The 19,239-nt window shown below is 41.5% G+C and overlaps 1 protein-coding gene across 1 annotated transcript in view; it reads left to right on the forward strand.

Moving 5' to 3' along the window:
- LYST (lysosomal trafficking regulator) overlaps positions 1–19,239 on the forward strand; it is a 161,036-nt gene that overhangs the window by 36,977 nt on the left and 104,820 nt on the right. The window contains exons 16-21 of the mRNA XM_006895378.1: positions 1,663–1,836; positions 2,625–2,774; positions 6,857–6,994; positions 10,979–11,177; positions 12,288–12,419; positions 17,994–18,618. Coding sequence (XP_006895440.1) covers positions 1,663–1,836; positions 2,625–2,774; positions 6,857–6,994; positions 10,979–11,177; positions 12,288–12,419; positions 17,994–18,618 — 1,418 coding nt within the window. The remainder of the gene's footprint in view (positions 1–1,662; positions 1,837–2,624; positions 2,775–6,856; positions 6,995–10,978; positions 11,178–12,287; positions 12,420–17,993; positions 18,619–19,239) is intronic.

The following is a 19,239-nucleotide window of genomic DNA, read 5'->3' on the forward strand; positions in this document are numbered from 1 at the left end:
GAGAGGGACATCATGCTGGGTAGAGTAGAGGGACAGCGCAGGAGGGGAAGACCTTCTATGAGGTGGATTGGTGACTGGGGTAATCGGGATGGGTGTGTTAGAGGCAATGAGATTGACACAGGGTAGAGCAGGGTTTAGGGCTGTTGTACATAGGGTCACTATGAGTCACAAACGACTTGACAACACATAACAACAGCAACAATGTACAGGAAAAGATCAAAGCCAAACAAGTAAAAAATTATTTGAGTTTGGAAGTTTTTTAAAGAGGAGAAATATACAAAACCTGACTTGTGCCCTAAGCATCATAGGAGAAGAAAAGGCTTCATTATCTTTTCCATTTAGTTGTTCAGGTCAGGGCCAAGGGCAAGACCTTTCCTGGCTTCGGATAGGCCCACAAGACAGAAGTACTGACCGTCAGCTCCAGTGACTGCTTGCCCACTTCAGTACTGACCAGCTCTGTGTCCTCGGGGTCCATAGCCCTGCCTTTTCAGATTTATAAACACTGCTGACCTCTAAGCTTGTTAATGTCCTTTTACTAGTTAAGGACAAAGCTGTTATCGGAAGGATAAAGATACAACAGTCTGCTCCAGGGTTTACAGCCTTGGAGACTGGAGAAGTTTTTCTGTGTCCTTTGTGGTTGCTAAGAGTCAAGTTTGACTCAACAACAGAGAGTTATAACATTACAGAGCTTAGAATCTATGTCTTTCTCTAAATTTTATTTATTAAAATAAATAGGCAATACCAAATGTGGTGATACTCAGGCATGCTAATTTTTTTAAAAAAACACACACACAAAACACACTTTTTATTGTGAATTGAGGGAAATTTACTTGGCAAATTTGTTTTCTATTTAATAATTAATACACATTTTATTTTAGGACCTTGATTGAAGTCCCCACAATAGAAGACGCACTTTAACCACACTACTACCTTGTTTATACTTTCCATTCTTCCCTTTCCTTTAGAATTCATTGTTCTAAGAAGTGCATACATTCTTAATGTGCTCCCATTCACCTTCACAGCTATAGATTGTTTGGCTAAAATTTGAGCCTTGGGGATGAGTTCAAATCCATACCTGGTGGACTCCTAAGGCCTGTCTCTGTCATACCAGTGAGCTTAATTAATTAATTCTTCTTAATTAATTTCAGTTTTCTTATACATTTTCCTCCCACTGTGTACTTGACTTTCTCTTGTCACCCCATTCAGAGCTTTCAGCAATAGTAGCTGGTAACTATCTAATTCTTCTGATCTCAGAGGAGTGGAGAGAGGTATTTAAATGATCCACTAGTCTGTTGGGCTGTTTCCTGTGTCTTGCTTTTCTTCATACCTCTTTGCTTTAGATGGGGTGAGACCAGTATTTTCACCATAGATGGCTGCTTGCAAGGTTTTAAGACCCCAGTTGCTACTCACCGGAGTAGGCTGTAGACCTCTGACTTTGTTTATTATTGCATACCTATTGAACTTGGCATGATATACTCCAAAACTTTGATCCTGAGTTTTTAGGTCCAGGGACCTTGAAGCAGTTGATTGTAGTTAAAAAATTGTCCTAACTTTTCTGGCTATTTGCTTTACAATATATGTAGATATATTTACAGCACATCAGACATGCTAAATTTTTACTGTCAACAAATTAAAAGAAAAACATACCCACTTTTTTTTCAGGTTGTTGAGCTCAGTAGCTGTGAAGAAACTCAAGCCTTAGCACTAAGAGTTATCCTCTCCTTAACCAAATACAATCAGCAGAGAGTCCGTGAACTGGACAACTGTAATGGCCTGTCCATGATCCATCAGGTGCTGACCAAGCCAAGGTGCATCGTTGGCTTCCACATGTTGAAGGTATGAGTTCATGAAACATGCTCTCATAGTATGAGGTGTGCTGTCACAACCACAGTGAAGACATCTGTGTCAGCTCTTCCCAAAGACAGTGAAGGAGCTGCCAGAGTGTGCCAAAGTATGGCACTCTCCAGTCCTCCTCATCATCGTTTAATAATGACCATTTTTCCTCAAAGCATCTTAGGAGAGAAATAGAAAAATATAAACTCCTAGAAATGCAGACACGGGTGGCTTAGACATCTTAGACATCTCCTAGGCCAGCCCCTTATTCGGTGAAATCACAAAATTGAGGCCCCAGGCCCTGTTACTTCAGCACCTCCAGTTCCATCTGACTTCTCCAGGCCGATTCTATTATACAGTGCTAAAGTCATTGACCTGCTTAAATACCTTTCTAAGAACACTGAGAAATTATTTCTCTCTCAAGGGAAAATAATTGTTTTACTCTTGCTAAGAGCCCTCAACTCTTCCATAAGGGCCATGCATTCAGGGATGAATCCTTACTACTTTAAGCGATTTTAAAGCCTAGAATGGATTCATTCTGTGTTAACAATGTAGGGCATGGTTTGTTTGACCCCATGTTTGAAACCAAGTCATTGCAAATATTTGAAAATTTGGGAATTTCTGATTATTTAACATATTTTGCAAAATAAAAGTTATTTATGAAATGTGAAATTAATTGCTGGTTTTCCTTAGGGTTCATTGTTGAAAGTGCCAAGATTTAGAAGTTAAGTTTTCTCTTAATCATTTCATTGGTCCTCAGTGCATCTTATATTAATGTCAATTTTCCATAGACACTTCTTGAAGGGTGCTGTGGCGAAGATATTATTCATGTCAATGAGAACAGAGAGTTTAAGTTGGCTGTGGAGTCTGATGCTATAATCCAAGATGTAAAACTCTTGGAAGAGCTGCTGCTTGACTGGAAGATATGGAATAAAGCAGAGGTATGTGCATTGAAATGCTCGTCTGGCCTCATTTCTAAAGAACACAATGTAACTATAACTGTCACTGGAACTCTGGAGACCACGTTCTGGACCATTGAGTGGCCTTGGACAGTGCTGAGCTAGAACTCAGAATCAGGAGATGGTGGACAGAAGCCCCTTGCCGGAGCCTTGGCAAGCTGGAGGGCATGGAGGTCATTGGACTCAGCTGGGCCTCCGTTAGCCATAATCTCTGGGAAAGAGCCATGCCAAGAGGCTGGACTCAGGGCAGTAGGGGAAGCAGACACATTTCTGAGTGGGGAATCAAACTGGGGTCAGAGCATGCAGGGCAAGGCCATGATGTACCACGGAGTCAGAACTGACTCAGAGATGGGAGCACAGCATATTTTCAGAGGCTGTAAATCATACAGAAGGAGATTGTCTGTCTCTTTCTCCTAAGGAACAGGCCACTGGATTAGAACTGTGTATATTTGGGTTGGTAGCTGACCTCATCTTTTTACTGCTAAGTCACCAGAGCTCACCAGTAGGCTAAGGTAAGGATCATAATTAGATCCTCCCTTCTGGAGTGATGGCTGCCCACAAGGCCAAGTGAGGGAAGGGCTGGGTCCTGGTCTCTTCATCATGATGTGACTAGTCTTCATAGTAACACACTTGCACAGCTGCCTTCGTTCCGTTCTAACTTTCCTCCCTAAACATATATACAATCATATATCACAAATAGATACTGGTGATTTTTAAAACACCCAGACTGTCTAGAATTGGTTTATAACAACAGTAACATCAAACCATCTCAGGACCAGGTTGGAGATCTTGAGCACCAGTGAGCGCAGACCAAATGAGCTCTGGGAAGATATCAAGAAAATCGTCCATGAAGAATGCAGAAGATCATTACAAAGGCTGAAGAAGAAGAAAAGACCAAGATGGATGTCAGATGAGACTCTGAGTATTGCAGAGTGCCGAGAAGCCGAAGCTAAAGGAAGAAACCAGTAAATCAAAGAGCTGAACAGAAAATTTCAAAAGGCAGCCTGGGACGACAAAGCAAGATACTATAATGAAATGTGCAGAGAGCTGGAGTCAGAAAATGAAAAGGGCCAGGCTCACTCAATGTTTCTTAAGCTGAAGGAGTTGAAAAACAAATTCAAGCCACAGGTGGCAATACTTAAGGATACTTTGGGTAGAATGTTAAATGATCCAGGAAGCATTAAAAGAAGATGGAAGGAGTACACAGAGTCACTATATCAGAAGGAACTGGCTGACACAGAGGAATTTCATGACATACATGAGCAGTAGCCTATGGTGATGAAGGAGGAAGTTCAGATTGCTCTGAAGAAATTGACAAAAAACAAGGCTTCAGGAGTTGATGGCATACCAATTGACATATTTCAACAAATAGACATTGCCCTGGCTGGATGTGCCCATTAAGTTGTGCCAATAAATCTGGAGAACAGCCAGCTGGCCCACTGACTGGAAAAGATCGATATTTGTTCCCATTCCAAAGAAAGGTGACCCAACAGAGTGTGGAAATTATTGAACAATATCATTGATATCATGTGCAAGCAAGATTCTGCTGAAAATTACCCAAAAACGTTTGGAACAATATGTCAGCAGAGAACTGCCAGATGTGCAGGCTGGATTTAGAAGAGGTTGTGGTACTAGGAATATTATAGCTAATGTTAGATGGATCTTGGCAGAAAGCAAAAAATACCAGAAGAATGTCTGTCTGTGCTTCGTTTGACTATGCAAAGGCTTTTGACTGTGTAGATCACAACAAGCTGTGGCTAACTCTGAGAAGAATGGGAATCCCAGAACATTTGATTGTGCTAATGCGAAACCTATACTTGGACCAAGAGGCAGTCGTCAGAACAGAGCAAGGAGACACTACATGGTTCAAAATCAAGAAGGGGGTCCATTAGGGATGTATTCTATCTCCATGCCTTTTCAATCTGTATGCGGAACAGATCATCTGAGACGCTGGGCTGTATGAGGAGGAATGTGGTATCAAGATTGGTGGAAGAGTCATCAACAACCTGCATTATGCAGATGACACAACCCTGCTTGCTGAAACTGAGGAGGACCTGAAGCGCTTGCTGCAGAAGGTCAATTTAAGCTCAAAACTAAGAAGACAAAGATTCCCACCACAGGGCCAATTGGCAGCATCAGGATGGATGGTGAAGAGATTGAGATAGTTAACAGTTTTAGTTTACTTGGCTCCACAGTCAGCACTCTTGGTAACAGCAGCCAGGAAATCAGGAGACGAATTGCATTGGGAATGTCAGCTGTGAGGGACCTCCCAAGAGTACTGAAGAGCAGTGATGTCAGGCTGGAGACTAAGGTACACCTGATCCAGCTATAGTCTTCGCAATTACGTGCTATGCGTTAGAGAGTTAGTTAGTGAGTAGGGATGATAGAAAGAGAATTGATGCCTTTGAGCTGTGGTGCTGAAGAAGAGTGTTCAGTATACCATGGACTGCTAGGAGAACAAACAGTTTTGTCCTGGAGAAGGTGAAGCCGGAATGCTCCTTGGAGTCAAGGATTCTGAAGCTTCGTCTGACATACTTTGGGCATGTTGCAAGGAGGGACTGGTCCTTGGAAAGGGACATCATGTTTGGCAGGGTGGAGGGGCAGCGAAGGAGAGGAAGACCTTCGAAGAGATGGATCGATTCTGTGACTGGAGTGATGGGAATGAATGCGTTTGAGATGGCTAGGTTGGCACAGTATAGAATGGCGTTTAATGCTCTTGTACATAGGGTCGCTATGAGTCACAAGTGATTCTATGGCACATAACAACAACAACATCAAACATAATTCATGTAACAAGCAAGTAAAGAGTGTATATAGGTTTACAATTTAAAACCAAAACAATAAAAAACGATGATTCCTGCATTTCACAAGAATCCAAAAATGAGTTGTGAAGTTGAGAGACACTTTTCTAATCTTTCATTAATAACAAATAAATTTTTACCAAATATGCTTTAAAGGAGAGATGTAGTGCTTTTTTTTAATCGTGTAATTTTATTGGTTTGTATGCAATCATTTGTATACATTATGTTTCATGCTGGTGCATTGTGTTTCATACAGTCTCTCATTTTCATTGTATTTCATTCGTGTGTTAGGTTTCGCCCCTTACAATCATCTTACTAATAACTACAATCATGAAAGCATGTAAGCCAGCAAAGTGATTTTTATATTCTTTCTATAGAAAATTGTATTGCAAACTAAGCTGTTGGTATTTTTCTGGATTTTGTGGTATTTCTAGAGGGTTCTGGTGGCATAGTTCATAGAGAGTTGCACTGCCAACCCAAAGCCAGCAGTTCAAATCCACTAGCTCCTCAGACAGAGAAAGATGGGCAGTCTCCTCCTGTACTCCTCTCAGCTCCCAGAAACTTGCTGGGAGGTCAGCTGTGAGTCGGTTCTGACTTAACAGCAATCAAGAAAGAAGTAATTCCTATTTTTTTCTTTATGATTATGGATAATTTAAAATTGATCCAATTTAGGAGAAACCTACTAAGGCAACCCTGAGGGGAAGGGAACTACTGAAAATGAAGAATTGCTTATTGTGCAGAAAATATAATTATTTGGACTTAAGATAACTTAATTCCCAAAATGCAGAATTTTCACACTATCAACTTTTAAAAAAAAATTAACATTATTTGTTATGAAGTTATTTGATTAAATGCTACATACTCAAATTGGCATTGAGGTTTATGCATTTTTAGTCATGCTCTTTAACCATACATTATTAAAAAAAATTATATTGATAATACATGCACTTTTCTGACTCAGTCCCTCAATGTAATTTACCTTTTGAAAATTCACATATCATTTAATGGCAAAGGAGGTGCATTTATTAGCATATGCAGTGAAGTATTGCATTCATTATAGATATTAAGAAATGACCTGTTGACAGCAAAAAATAATAGTATAGGAATACATTTCAAGATCTTTGTTTTCAGACATTTCATTTTTGATGCTGACTATATGCACATATGCATATGTTTGATATGTGATATAGTGAACACCTTCTGAAAAGCATGCCTCGGGTTATTTAGTAGCCTTGTGCTAATGGATGTGTGTTTATCTCTCAGCAAGGTGTTTGGGGGACCCTCCTGGCAGCCCTGGAGACCCTCATCCGAGCAGAGCACCCACAGCAGATGTTCAACATTAAGCAGTTGCTGAAAGCCCGTGTGGTCCATCACTTTCTCCTCACTTGTCAAGTTTTGCAGGTACTTTTAACATTACTACTTGTCTTGTTTTCCCTGTTAAATGACTCAGTGTTGTGGACACCAAGGGAGTGAGTCCCTTGGTGACACATACAGTTAAATGATCACCTGCAAATGAAAAGGTTGGAAGCTCAAGTCCCCTGAAGTGCCTCAGTAGAAAGCCCTGGTGACTTACTTATAAAACTTAGTCCTTGGGAACCAGCTGGGGTGGAGTTAGCTACTAAAATCAGCATCTTGAAAATGGGTTGTTTCAGAGATCCAGGTGCTGGTGTTAAAAAGTGGTGCTCTTGTCAGTTGCTCTGTCTTGTCTGTACTACCGCTTGACTTCTAGTTAAATCATTCCTGTCTTATATTTAGAGGTCTTTTCATCTGTTAAATTGGCATATGTTAAAATATTCTTCATATCATTTGTTTTCTTCTGTCTCAGTGCTAGTAGACATTTATCAGGTTTGAGGCTGCAGATGCCCATAGGATCACTGTTGTCTTCCTTGTTCCTTTGCTCCTGCATCACTTGTGGCTTCTTTCAGTACGTAATTTCCAGCCCAGAGTCTGTAACAAGCTCTGTGAGGTGACTTCAGGGACCTTTATGACTGGATACTTCTCCACTTCAGCCCTTCCGACTTCATTCACTTCTTTCATCAACTAGCCATTCTTTAGGCCTAAAATGTTCCTTATCTTGCTTTTTCTTCCTGACCAGTCATTAGTTAGCCTTCACACCTGTACGTAAAATTCCGGAAAAAGCCACCTTTACCCTTTCGGTCTAAATTAGCCCTTTCCCTTTTAAAATTTTTACTCTCTTTGTATGTACATTTATATAGTTATTGTTGATTGCCTTCGAGTCGAGCATGACTCATAGCAACCCTATGAACAAAAGGCCTGACGCCCCTCTACAACTATCGACATTTATCAAGTTCACAGGGTTTCCGGAGGTTGTTTAGGAAGTGAATGCCTGTGTGTGTGTGTGTGTGTGTGTGTGTGTGTGTGTGTGTGTGTGTGTGTGTGTGTGTAAAAATGTATATAAGATAACATATAACATACATTGTGTGTGTGTGTGTGTGTGTGTGTGTGTGTATGTATATATTTCCTAACCTTAACACCATTTAGATTACGGCTTATGTTTTTCTACAAGCTTCCTAATGGCAAGGAGGATATGTGCTGTTGATGACCACATTGTTACCCCAAGATCTAGCATGCATAAGCACCCTGTAAATAATCATGGACTTAATGAATTCTAAAAGGAAAAACTCCAACACTTTTTACTGCCTGAACTAAAGTAATAAAAATGGGAACATAGTGAACACATATGGAAGACATTGTAAAGACAGAATTAGTAGGATTTGATTTTGTTTAAAATAGGATCTGAGGGAGATTCAAGGTGAGTGACTAGAAGAGTAAGTAACCGTGCACATGTTGTGATTTACTCATGCATTTGAGTTCCAGTGGAACATTTAGTGGTGGTAAGTGCTCGGCCCAGGAGAACAGCAAGAGACTGGAAACCCTCTGCATTGATGGAAGGGTGATTCCATGGGGTAGATGATTACTACAGGATAAATGAGCAGAGAATCAGAAGGCTGAGGTTTGCACATCAGGAAATAGCCATTTCAGCACGCAAAAACTGGACGATTAATAAGACAGACCAAAGAATTGATATCTTTCAGTTATGGTGCTGGCAAAAGATATTGAATATCCCATGAACTGCCAAAAGAACAAACAAATCTGTCTTGGAAGAAGTACACTAGGGTGCTCCTTAAGAGGCAGGGAGAGTGACGTTTCATCTCACTTACTTCAGGCATGTTGTCGGGAGGGCCCAGTTCTTGGAGAGAGACATCATTTTGGGAAAGGTGGAGGGTCAGAGAAAGAGAGGAAAGCCTCCAAGGAGAAGGACTGACCCAATGGCTACAACAGTGGGCCTGAGCATATCAGAGATCATGAGGATGGTACAGGCTGCAACAGGGCTCCTGTCTGCTGTTCAGTGGTCACTGTTAATTGTTGTCAGCAGTACCTAACAACACAACAACAGCCAAAGAATGTTGAGTAAAAGCCAAGGATGCACTTGTCCAGGAGATGATCCCTCGAGGCAAAAGATGTCCAGAGTTCAAGGAACATGTTGGCAGATAGAAGAGTCATTGACTCAGAACTTGAGAGAGCCTAACGGCCTGCAAGGTTTCAGTAGAGGAGAGAAGACAAGACTTGAAGAATCATGGGCAGCATGTGTGGTGGGTCATTGGAGGTGCTGAGTATGAATCATAATTGAAAAGTTCAACAAAAGGAAGAAAAAATAATGTTAACAAAAATCTGCTCACTAAGGAATTTTTAAAAAATTAGTATCTTTATACCAGCACTGGCTATTTATGCAGTGAGTGTCAATGGAAAGGACAAAATTGAAGAGACATGGGCTAGGATGTACTTAAAACTAAAACCAGGTCCCTGCCATTGGATCACTTCTGATTCCTGGCAAACTAGGCCTCTCAGACTGCAGACCCTAACAGAACAGGCTGCCTTTTCTGTCTTCACGGAGCAGCTTGTGGGACCACTAGCCTTTCTATTACAGCCACACCAGCAAGGCTCTGCAAGTGTGGACATAGGAGTACATAGCTGAAAATTATTATTACAGCAGAATGAGCCCTAGATTGGAGGAAGAGACCTATACTTTTGATTTGGTGAGGTCTTGACATAGACATTTTATACTGTCTTCTGTAGACCCTATGCTCTCACCTTAAATCTGAGGTGGTCCAACCAGATAGTTTCAAAATTGCCCTCTAGATTTTAAGTACTTTGATGCATCAGTCAACAGAAGGGGACGTAGAAGCATATCATATGTTTGCACACAGTGAGAAGGAAGATAAGGAAATTGACCTTTTAGCCTTAACATACCAACTAGCTGCTAACCAGAATTAAAGGCTATAAAGGATTTATTTATGTTTATCTTCATCTTAAGTAGTTACCCGGAATTCCAGGTCTCATTATTCTAAGTAGTAGATGATTCAATAGAAAAGAGTTCAGAAGCCTGCTTTTGGGTCCTTACTATATTTGCATGAGTCAAGCTAAGTCCCTTGGCCCTTTTGACTCTTCTTTTTCTGTAATTGTGGGTCGGTAAACTAATAAACTTTTTTAAAAAAAATTCATAAACTTTTCAGATGTCCTTTGTACATTGAAAAATGTTATCTTCATGTCACTAGTTTTATCTATCAGAAAATTTTGATCACACAGTAATAGGAACAGCTGTAGTAATAACAGCAGAAATAATAGTACTAATTGAAGTAATGGAGGGAGCTCTGGTGGCTAGTGGTAAGGAGCTGTGCTGCCATCCCAAAGGCACACAGTGGGACACAACAACATCATATATAGATATGAGGCATTATTTTCAGAGCCTGTATTTAATGCTTAAAACAACTCTTTGCAGTAGCATTCTGTCATTCCTGTATCACGATAAAGAACCAAATGCATAGAAATGTTAAGTAGCGTGCCCAGACTCACACAGCTGAAGAAAGAGCTTGAATGCCAACCTGGGAGGTTTAACCTCTAACCCTCTTCTCGTAAGCCCTGTATTTTTGCCTCTAAGTTATTAAAAAAACCTGAGATTCCCGCCAGTGAGTCACTTCTGACTCTTTGTGACTTTGTAGGACAGAATGGAAGACCACATGTAAATGTTCATGGAACAGATTACCACATCCTTCTCTCAAGGAGCAATTGGTGGCCTTGAACCACTGACTTTTTTATATTAGTTTTTGTATTGAGTTGTGCCACTCAGGCTCCTTTTGTAACAATAAATGACCTAACATGAAATCACTGTCACTTTGAATGACTTTTTATTAGCAAGACTGTTTGAACTGGGAAATAGAAAGTCAATTTAATGGTAAATACAGTCAGGCTAGAGTAGTAAAGTAACCTAAATCTACCGTTAAAAAGACTAGCCCCTTACTTGAAAAAATGTTAACTGACAGTTCTCTCCAAATCTAAAGAGAGCTTGATTTTTTTTTTTTCCAGGAACACAAGGAGGGGCAGTTTCACTCCATGCCCCGGGAGGTTTGTAGGTCATTTGTGAAAATTATAGCAGAAGTCCTTGGATCTCCCCCTGATTTGGAATTATTGACAATTATCTTCAATTTCCTTTTGGCAGTTCACCCTCCTACTAATACTTATGTTTGTCACAACCCCACAAACTTCTACTTTTCTTTGCATATAGGTAGGTAAAACCATTTGTGTTAGACCTTCCCTCTCCTTCCTTCTTTTCTCACCCTGCTTATCCGCATTGGTTTGATATTCTTTGAAAGGCCTCTATGTGCAAGTCGCTGTTCTCATTCACTGCTGGGCTTAGGATAGGACTTAGGGTTATAAAATGAACCAGATGGAGCCTCTGCCAGCAGAGCTCAAGTTCAAGAGGTCGTGCATCCTCAGAGAACTACAGTAAGAGCTGGGTGCCTGGTAAGTACCTAGTAGATGCAAAGGAAGAACTAACCCCGTTTCAGAGGAGTGAAGGTTCTAGCGGACACCTGTGGAGGGAGAACACTAATAAGTTACATGATACCTGACTTAGGCATTGAAGAATTGAAATCTAATTTGTATAGCAGATGAATAATCTTTTTGGGAAAACCATTATGATTATTTTGAGCAGTTAAATATTAAACTGTAAGCTACCTTTAAGAATTCAAGGGAATGAGCTCTGGTGGCCTAGTGGCAAGAAGCTGCACTGCAATCCCAGAGGTGAGCAGTTCAAACCCCCCAGATGCTCTCCTGGAGAAGGAGGGGCAGTCTCCTCCTGTACCAGTAAGGTCCAATTTGATGGTTCACACACAAAAAAAATAATAAAAAATAAAAAAATTTTTTTAAAAAAGAATTCAAGATAAGTAGAAGTTACACAGGAAGTCCAGTGGCCTGATGCTAAGAAGCTGCACTGCCAATCCAAAGGCACATGGTTTGAATCCACCAGGAGCCTTGCAGGAAAAAGATGGGCAGGCTTCTCCTATGTAATTTACAGCCTTGGAAAACCCCCTGGAGGTTCAGCTGTGAGTTGGTTCCAACTTAATGGCATCTTACAGCAACAATAGAAGTTACACAACTGGTAATAGTCAACCAAAAAAACTATAGTAAGAGATTAGAGAGTATACTCATGTATCAGGTGTGTAATATTGTAAATTCTCTCATATCTTCCTTCTTTGTTCAGCTTTTTTTAAAAAAATGTAGACTTAATGATTTGCTTTAAAATTGTATTTTGTTTATTCTTCTTTAGTTTGTTTTCTCAAAAAGAAAAAGGAAATATCTGTGAAATGATTTCACTTTCCCCTTTTACTTCTAGATGGCAAGATTTTCCAGGAGAAGGTGCAGTCGCTCGTATACCTGCGACACTCCAGCAGTGGGGGGAAGGCCGGCCCCAGCGCTGGGTTCACAGTGGTCAGTCCAAGTGGCTTCAGTGCTGCCCCTCCTGAAGGTACACAGAGTGACAGTGACATATTCGCTTGGAGTGAACAAATGGTGCATGCTTTCATAGGCTAATACAACTGAATATTTTAGACTAAATAAATGGAATATTACATTTTGGAATGGCGGAAATGCTTGAAGGAAAACATTTTCATTACCTTCTGCTATCATTGCTGAAGGGAGCTCTGGTGGCTTAGTGAGTCAGATGCTGCTCTGCCAACCCAAAATCAGATGGTTTAAATCCAATTGTTCCATGAGAGGAGAATGAGTAGTCTCCTCCCAGCAGTTTACAGGCCCTGAAACCTGCTGGAGGGGCAGCATTAACTCAGTTCCAACTCCATGGCAGTGAGTTTGAGTGTGATCTGAGCTGGAGCCCAGTTTGACAAGAGCTACCTTGTACAGCTTTGTTTTCCTCACTCTCTCCTTTCTTTCAAAACCAATCACTTGTCATTGAATGACCATTCAGTGGCATCAGCCTCAAGTTCTTTGACTCCGGGACCTTCTTCAGTCTCTACAAGTATTTTTGTTGCTTCGTGCCACTGAGTCACCTGCAACTTATATCAACGATATGCTCTGAATCTGCCCTGTCCTGAACCAACCTCACTGTCTCTAACACACCTGCTACCATTGCCCCAGTCACTGTGTCAATCCATCTCATCGAGGATCTTCCTCTCCTGCATTGTCACTCCACCCTTCCAAGCATAACATTCTTCTCTAAGGACTGGTCCCTCCTGGCCACATGCCCAAAGTATGTGAGACAGAGCTTCAAAAGCCCTGCCTCCAAAGAGCAACTTGGGTACATCCTCTCTTGGATTGATCTGTCTGTTCTCTTGACAGTCCATCACCACAACTCAAAGGCATCGATTCTTCTATCATCCTTAGTCATTGTCCAGCTCTCTGATAGGATTATTTGCATAGCAAGTAATTTTGAAGACTATGTCCCAGATTGTGTGCACCTTGGTCTCTAGACTGACATGGTTGCTCTTCAGCACACTGCGTGGTTCCTGACAGCCTACTTTCCCAGTGCAACTCATCTTTTGATTTCCTGACTGCTGATGCCAAGAGTGTTGATTGTGAATGCGAGCAAGATGAAGTTGTTAACAATCTCAATCTCTTCTCCATCAATCATAATGCTGCCAATTGGCCTAGTGGTAAGAATCTACAAGTACACTTGTACCTATATTATATTGGATTCAATGGCATAATGTAACTACAACTATTGGCTTAAACATGACCACAAGACCATGAAGACGATTCAGATCTGCTGTTCACAAGGCCACTGTGATTCTTCATTGACTCAACAATACCTAACAACAGCACTATGGACTTTATCATCGCCCACAAAGCTTCTCCTCGCTGATATACTAGTAGTCCTGCTCCTCCTCCTGGCTTTATACTGTCTTTATAACAATCCCAAGCTCTTGCTCTTTCTCCTTTTTTCTCTCCTCCTAGATTCCTTTATCTGATAACCTCACCATTTTCTTGACACTATTTTCATTTTTCTTGTCCTCCTGACCCTTCAGTATTCTCAACCTGTAAAACCCTACCTGAGGGCAGTTAGCCAGCTGTCATCTCCACTTCTGTCTTCATGTGGCTGGAAGCTACAGAGAAAGCCACCTGTGAGAATTCCTGCTTTTATGTGGGTCTTTACCAGAGTTTTTAATGTCACTGTTATTTTTCTGTGTGTTCAGAATCAATTTGGGGTTTTTTCTATAGTAAGTATACTCTTTAGGTCTATTGGATCTTTTATGATTTCCTGGTTTACCCTTTATGTTGTTGTGTGCTTTCAAGTTGGAATGGATTCATGGCTGACCCTCTAGTGAGTTTTCAGAAGCAATAAATTGCGTGGGAAGAGATTGCCCGTACTTCTCTTGTGAAGAAACTAGTGGATTTGAACCATGTGCACGTGGGAAGAGATTGCCCATCCGTGTTTCATGGAGTAGCTATTGGATTTGGAACGTGTGCTTTTGAATTGTAGCTTAGCTTTTTACCAGTAGTCCACTAGAGTTCCCTTTATAAGTTATTTTGAAAACCTCTAGAAAAATTAAATAAAATAAGTATAGGTCTTTAGTTGTGACAAGTGACCCCTCATTTTCTTTCCTGGTTTGTGTTCACAAGGAGCCCTGGTGATGCAGTGGTTAAGCACTTGGCTGCTAGCTGAAAGGTCACTGGTTTGAACCCAGCACCCACTTGGCAGAAGAAAGCTGTGGCATTCTGTTCCCATAAAGATTCCAGCCTAGAAACCTTGCAGGACAGTTCCACTCTGTCCTGGAAGGTCCTTGCATGTTGAATCAACTTGATGGCAAAGGGATTGAATATTGGGCTCTTTGTCCATACTAGAATGATCTCAATTGTCAGATTGTGAGCAGGACACAGGATGGGGCAGGCCTCAGACCCATTGTTCATAGGTCACTCTCTACGTAATGACACCAAAACCAACATACTAAGACATTGCTTTAATATGGACACAATCTGGCTTTGTGTCCTTTAAAACACAGATTGTTAATTAGTGCAGATAAGACTGTAATCTGGCTTGACAGGACTATGTGTGTGCATTTGTACATAATGGTTTTCTTCTCTAATTCTGTTTCGGTCATTCTCTAGCACACTTTGTAGCCTTTTATTATGCTCTCATCACATTACCATTTCATTTGGCATTTTATAGAAATTATCTGTATTTTAAGTCTTATCTGTCACTTTGAACTTTTTTTATTTTATATTAGTTTGCTTAAAAAGATCATATACATTGTTTCACATGTTCTTTATTCACATTTTGTTTCATATAGTTATTCCCATTCACTATATTTTATAGAATTAATCACAATTGGACTATGGACACCACTACCCTGTCTTTTCAGGTCCCTGCTGGTTCTTTCCCATTTTCAGATGTATTTTTCCCAGGTCTTTTGAATAGACTCTTCGGGCATCCCTAGTCCCCCAGCCCAAGTCCAGAAATCACTAGAAACAGCTGAGCTGCTGAAGTCTCTGCCCAAAGCCCATGCCCTAATGGGTCACTCAGTGCCCCCATGTTCAACACCAGTGCTCCTCAGAGCTCAGTGTACTGCAGGGTCACCTGGAGGGCTTGCTAGAGCACACTCCTCAGCTCCTGCGGCCCCATGTTCTGACCATGGTGGTTCTGAGCTGAAGCTGAGAAGGGCACACCCCACCTGGCACACAGGTAGTGCTGATTCTGATGCTGCTGGCCTACAGTTCCCACCTCAAGAGCATGCCTGCACAGCCCAGCTGCCTGGGACGTCAGATTCAGTGTCCTTCTACACAGCCCAGCAAGCGCAGCAAGACCCAAGAGCTATAGCCAGAAAGCAGGACTTTCCCCCATAGCAGCAGGGAGCAACTACAGAAGTAGAGGAGGCAGAGCTGGTTACGGCCATTAGTGTAATAAAAACAATAAGTAGGACATCAAAAATTACTGTCTTTTACTTACTGAGAACCTGTCTTTATTTGCCAGCCACTGGTAAGATGTGTTGTAGATCTGATCTCATGTAATGCGTAAAGCAGCCCTAAAAACATTCTGAATTTCCCTGTCTTATTTGGAGAAGCTGATGCTCATATCATTGATTTGCCTAGCACTGTATAACTAACAAGAAGCTCTGGTGGCCTAGTAGTAAGAGGCCGTACTGCAATCCCAAAGGCACATGGTTCAAATCCATCAGTTTATCCACAGGAGAAGGATGAGCAGTCTCCTCCCTTGTGATTTATTGCCTCTAAAAACCCACTGGAGGATCAGCTAGGGGTCATTCTGACTCATCGGCATACAACTTCCATTTGAATCTCATTGCATCTGGTTTCAACGTCTGCAATCTGAGCTTTATCAGCATCAGTCCTAAATGCTCCTGCTGCTGCTGCTGCTAGGTGCGGCCAAGTCATTTCTGACTCCTAGTGACCCTGTGCACGACAGAGCAAACCTTGCCTGCACCGTGCTCACAAACTCCACTGTGCTCAAGCCCGTTGTTGCAGGGCTGTGTTAGTCTGTCAGGGAGGTCTTCCTCTACTCCACTCACCCTGTTTTTCCGTTTACGATGTTGTTCTCCAAGGACTTCCTAACGCATCCAGAGTCTGTGAGATGAAGTCTCACCATCCCTGCCTCTAAGAAGCACCTTGCCTGTACTTCTTCCAACACAGATTGGTTTCTTTTTTAGTAGTCCGTGTTTCATTCAGTACTTTTAACCACACATCAGAGTCCTCATTCTTCTTCGGTTTCTCTTCCTCCTTGCTGACCTTTCACAAGCATCTGCAGCAAGGGAAATGACTCTGGCTTGGGTCAGTGGTTGCACCTAGTCTTCAAAGTAACATATTCACACCTGTGCTGCAGCAATATTTACAGAATCAGAATTAGAAACAACACAAGTGCTAATGAACAGACAGATGGCTAAAGAAACTGAGATATGTTCATACAATGACTTAAAAAACAATCAAGAATTTGTAAAATACTGTACAATATGGATAAAGCTAGAAGCAATTATACTCAAGTCAGTCACAAAATATGAAGTATTGTTAAGTGCTGTCAAGTACAACTCATAGTGAACAGCAGCTTGGAACCCTGTGCTATCCTGTGCCATCCTCATGATCTCTGACACACTTGAACCCATTGCAGCAGTCACTGTTTCAGTCTCTCTGGTTGAGGATCTTCCAGACTTTTCACTGTCCCTTCACCTTTCCAAGCATGATGTCCCTTTTCAAGAACAGCCTCTCCTAGCAGCTTGTCCAAAGTATGTGAGACCAAGCTTTATCACCTCTGCCTCCAAGGAACATTCTGGCTGCACTTTGTCCAAAACCTATCTGTTCTTTTGGCAGGCCATAGAATATTCAGTACTCTTCTCCAGTACCACAACTCAAAAGCAACAATTCATCTTCTGTCATCTTTATTCATTGTCCACTTCTCAGATGCATCGCAAGTAATTGGAAAGATCATGGCCTGAATCATGAGACCACTAATATATAAAGCTAAGAAATTATTTACATACAGGAAGAAGAAGTGAGGTAGAGAGGGCCAAATGAAAAAAATACAACTTGCAAAATATACAGAAAGATGCGTTTTGACTGATAGATTTGAGACATGCAGATGTTATACATTGCACACATGTCTGAAAACCTCTATCTCATATATGATAAAAGAAGTGTCTCCCTAATATTTTCACCTTGAATGCTTGCCTATAAATTGAGGGGTTAGTGGATGGTGGGCTGGTGGTCGGAGTGGAGGTAGCTAGGAAAAAATTACATCCTTGTTCTTCCCCACTTTAAAGAGATCCTTGACAGCAGACTTGCCCAAGGGACCAGAGACCGCTAACATAGAATAAGTTAAATTTTCCTTAGTTTGTTAATTTCACCGCAACAATTAATCCTAGTGATTTTGAATCATTCAGTTGATACTATATTTTGTTAAGAAAGTGGGAAAGTTTTCATAAAAATGGTTAGCAGATAATTGTTTTGCCACTTAGGAATTTTAATCATTAGGAAATTTCACATGAGTAGATTTCGTCAGAGTACCAGCAGCTAACTGGACTCTTGCTGGGTTGGTACTGAGGGTGGTTCCACATGCTTGAGTTTCCTTCTGTCTGTTTTTTAGGAGACAGCGCCTACAGAATCCTGCCACAATGCATCACTGCGCACATGCCGCGTTCCAGAAGCCTGCCAGCATTCCCTATGTCTTCACCAACTGAGCAGCCACAGAAACTGACTGCAAGCTGGGGCTGCAACATTGACAAATTAGACAACATTGCAGATCATTATGGTGCCAGGCGGCCAGAGAAATGTTATCCCTCCGGGAGTTCTGAGCTGCTAGAAAAAGGCAAAGAAGATGCATTCATCAGTAGCTGTGAGTCTGCAAAAACGGTTTGTGAAATGGAAGCACTCTTCCCAGCCCAAGCTGCTGTGGATGGTGTCCCTGAAGGGAAATTGAGGCTTCCAGTCGTCAGAGTGGATCAGAAGGATGCAGGGGCTGAGGCCAGGTCAGAGGACAGTCCCAGGGATGAGCCCTGGCCTCGCCGGCCTGACTTCCTCAGGGGACTTGCCTCGTTCCAGCGCAGCCACAGCAGTATTGCAAGCCTGGGGCTGGCTTTCCCCTCCCAGAATGGATCTGTAGCTATGGGCCGCTGGCCAAGCCTTGGGAATCGGAGCGCTGATGAGTGGGATAGCTGGGCCCTTCCTCTTGGTTACGGGCAGAACTACGGCCAGACCACAGGTGCTCACAGGTCAGTGTGCAGCCTGGGCCCCACCTACTTCTTTTAAGAATATCATTTCTGGAAATACTTTTTTTTTCTAATTTATTTTATATAGCATATTCTTCCCTTTTAACTTTTTTCTCATTCATTAATTGTTGCACATTTCCCTCCCTGCCCACCCCTTGCCCCCAGTTCGCTTTTCTCTTTCAAAAGAGAAAAAAAAATCCATCCTTTCATTGTTATACAATCCCACCCACCAAGTCCAATTTACTATGCATTTATTTTTCTGGACTCTTGTCATGAAAATAGTACCTAATCATATATTCCTTTTAAACAGTTCTCTCCCTCATTTGTTTCAATGCAGTATGCATTATTTATCCCTTCTTTTCTTAGGTTCCTCCCAACACCAATGTCAGTCCCGTTTTACAACAGTTTTGTTACTGCTTTATATGTGTGTATGTGGCTATGCACATACACACACACACACACACACACACAAATAGCAAAGATACACTTCACCTTATTTTAATACCCAAGGTTCTGAGTTCCATAGTTAATCGGTCATTAAATCATAAATAGCTCTCAAAGAAAAGAAAAGCCTTGGGCTTTATTTCATTCATATAATTGTTGTTATGTGCCGTCAAGTCGCCT

The sequence above is a fragment of the Elephantulus edwardii genome, unplaced genomic scaffold (genome assembly GCF_000299155.1).
Source record: "Elephantulus edwardii isolate Elephantulus edwardi_28Jun2011 unplaced genomic scaffold, EleEdw1.0 scaffold00166, whole genome shotgun sequence".
Classification (NCBI taxonomy): Eukaryota; Metazoa; Chordata; class Mammalia; order Macroscelidea; family Macroscelididae; genus Elephantulus; species Elephantulus edwardii.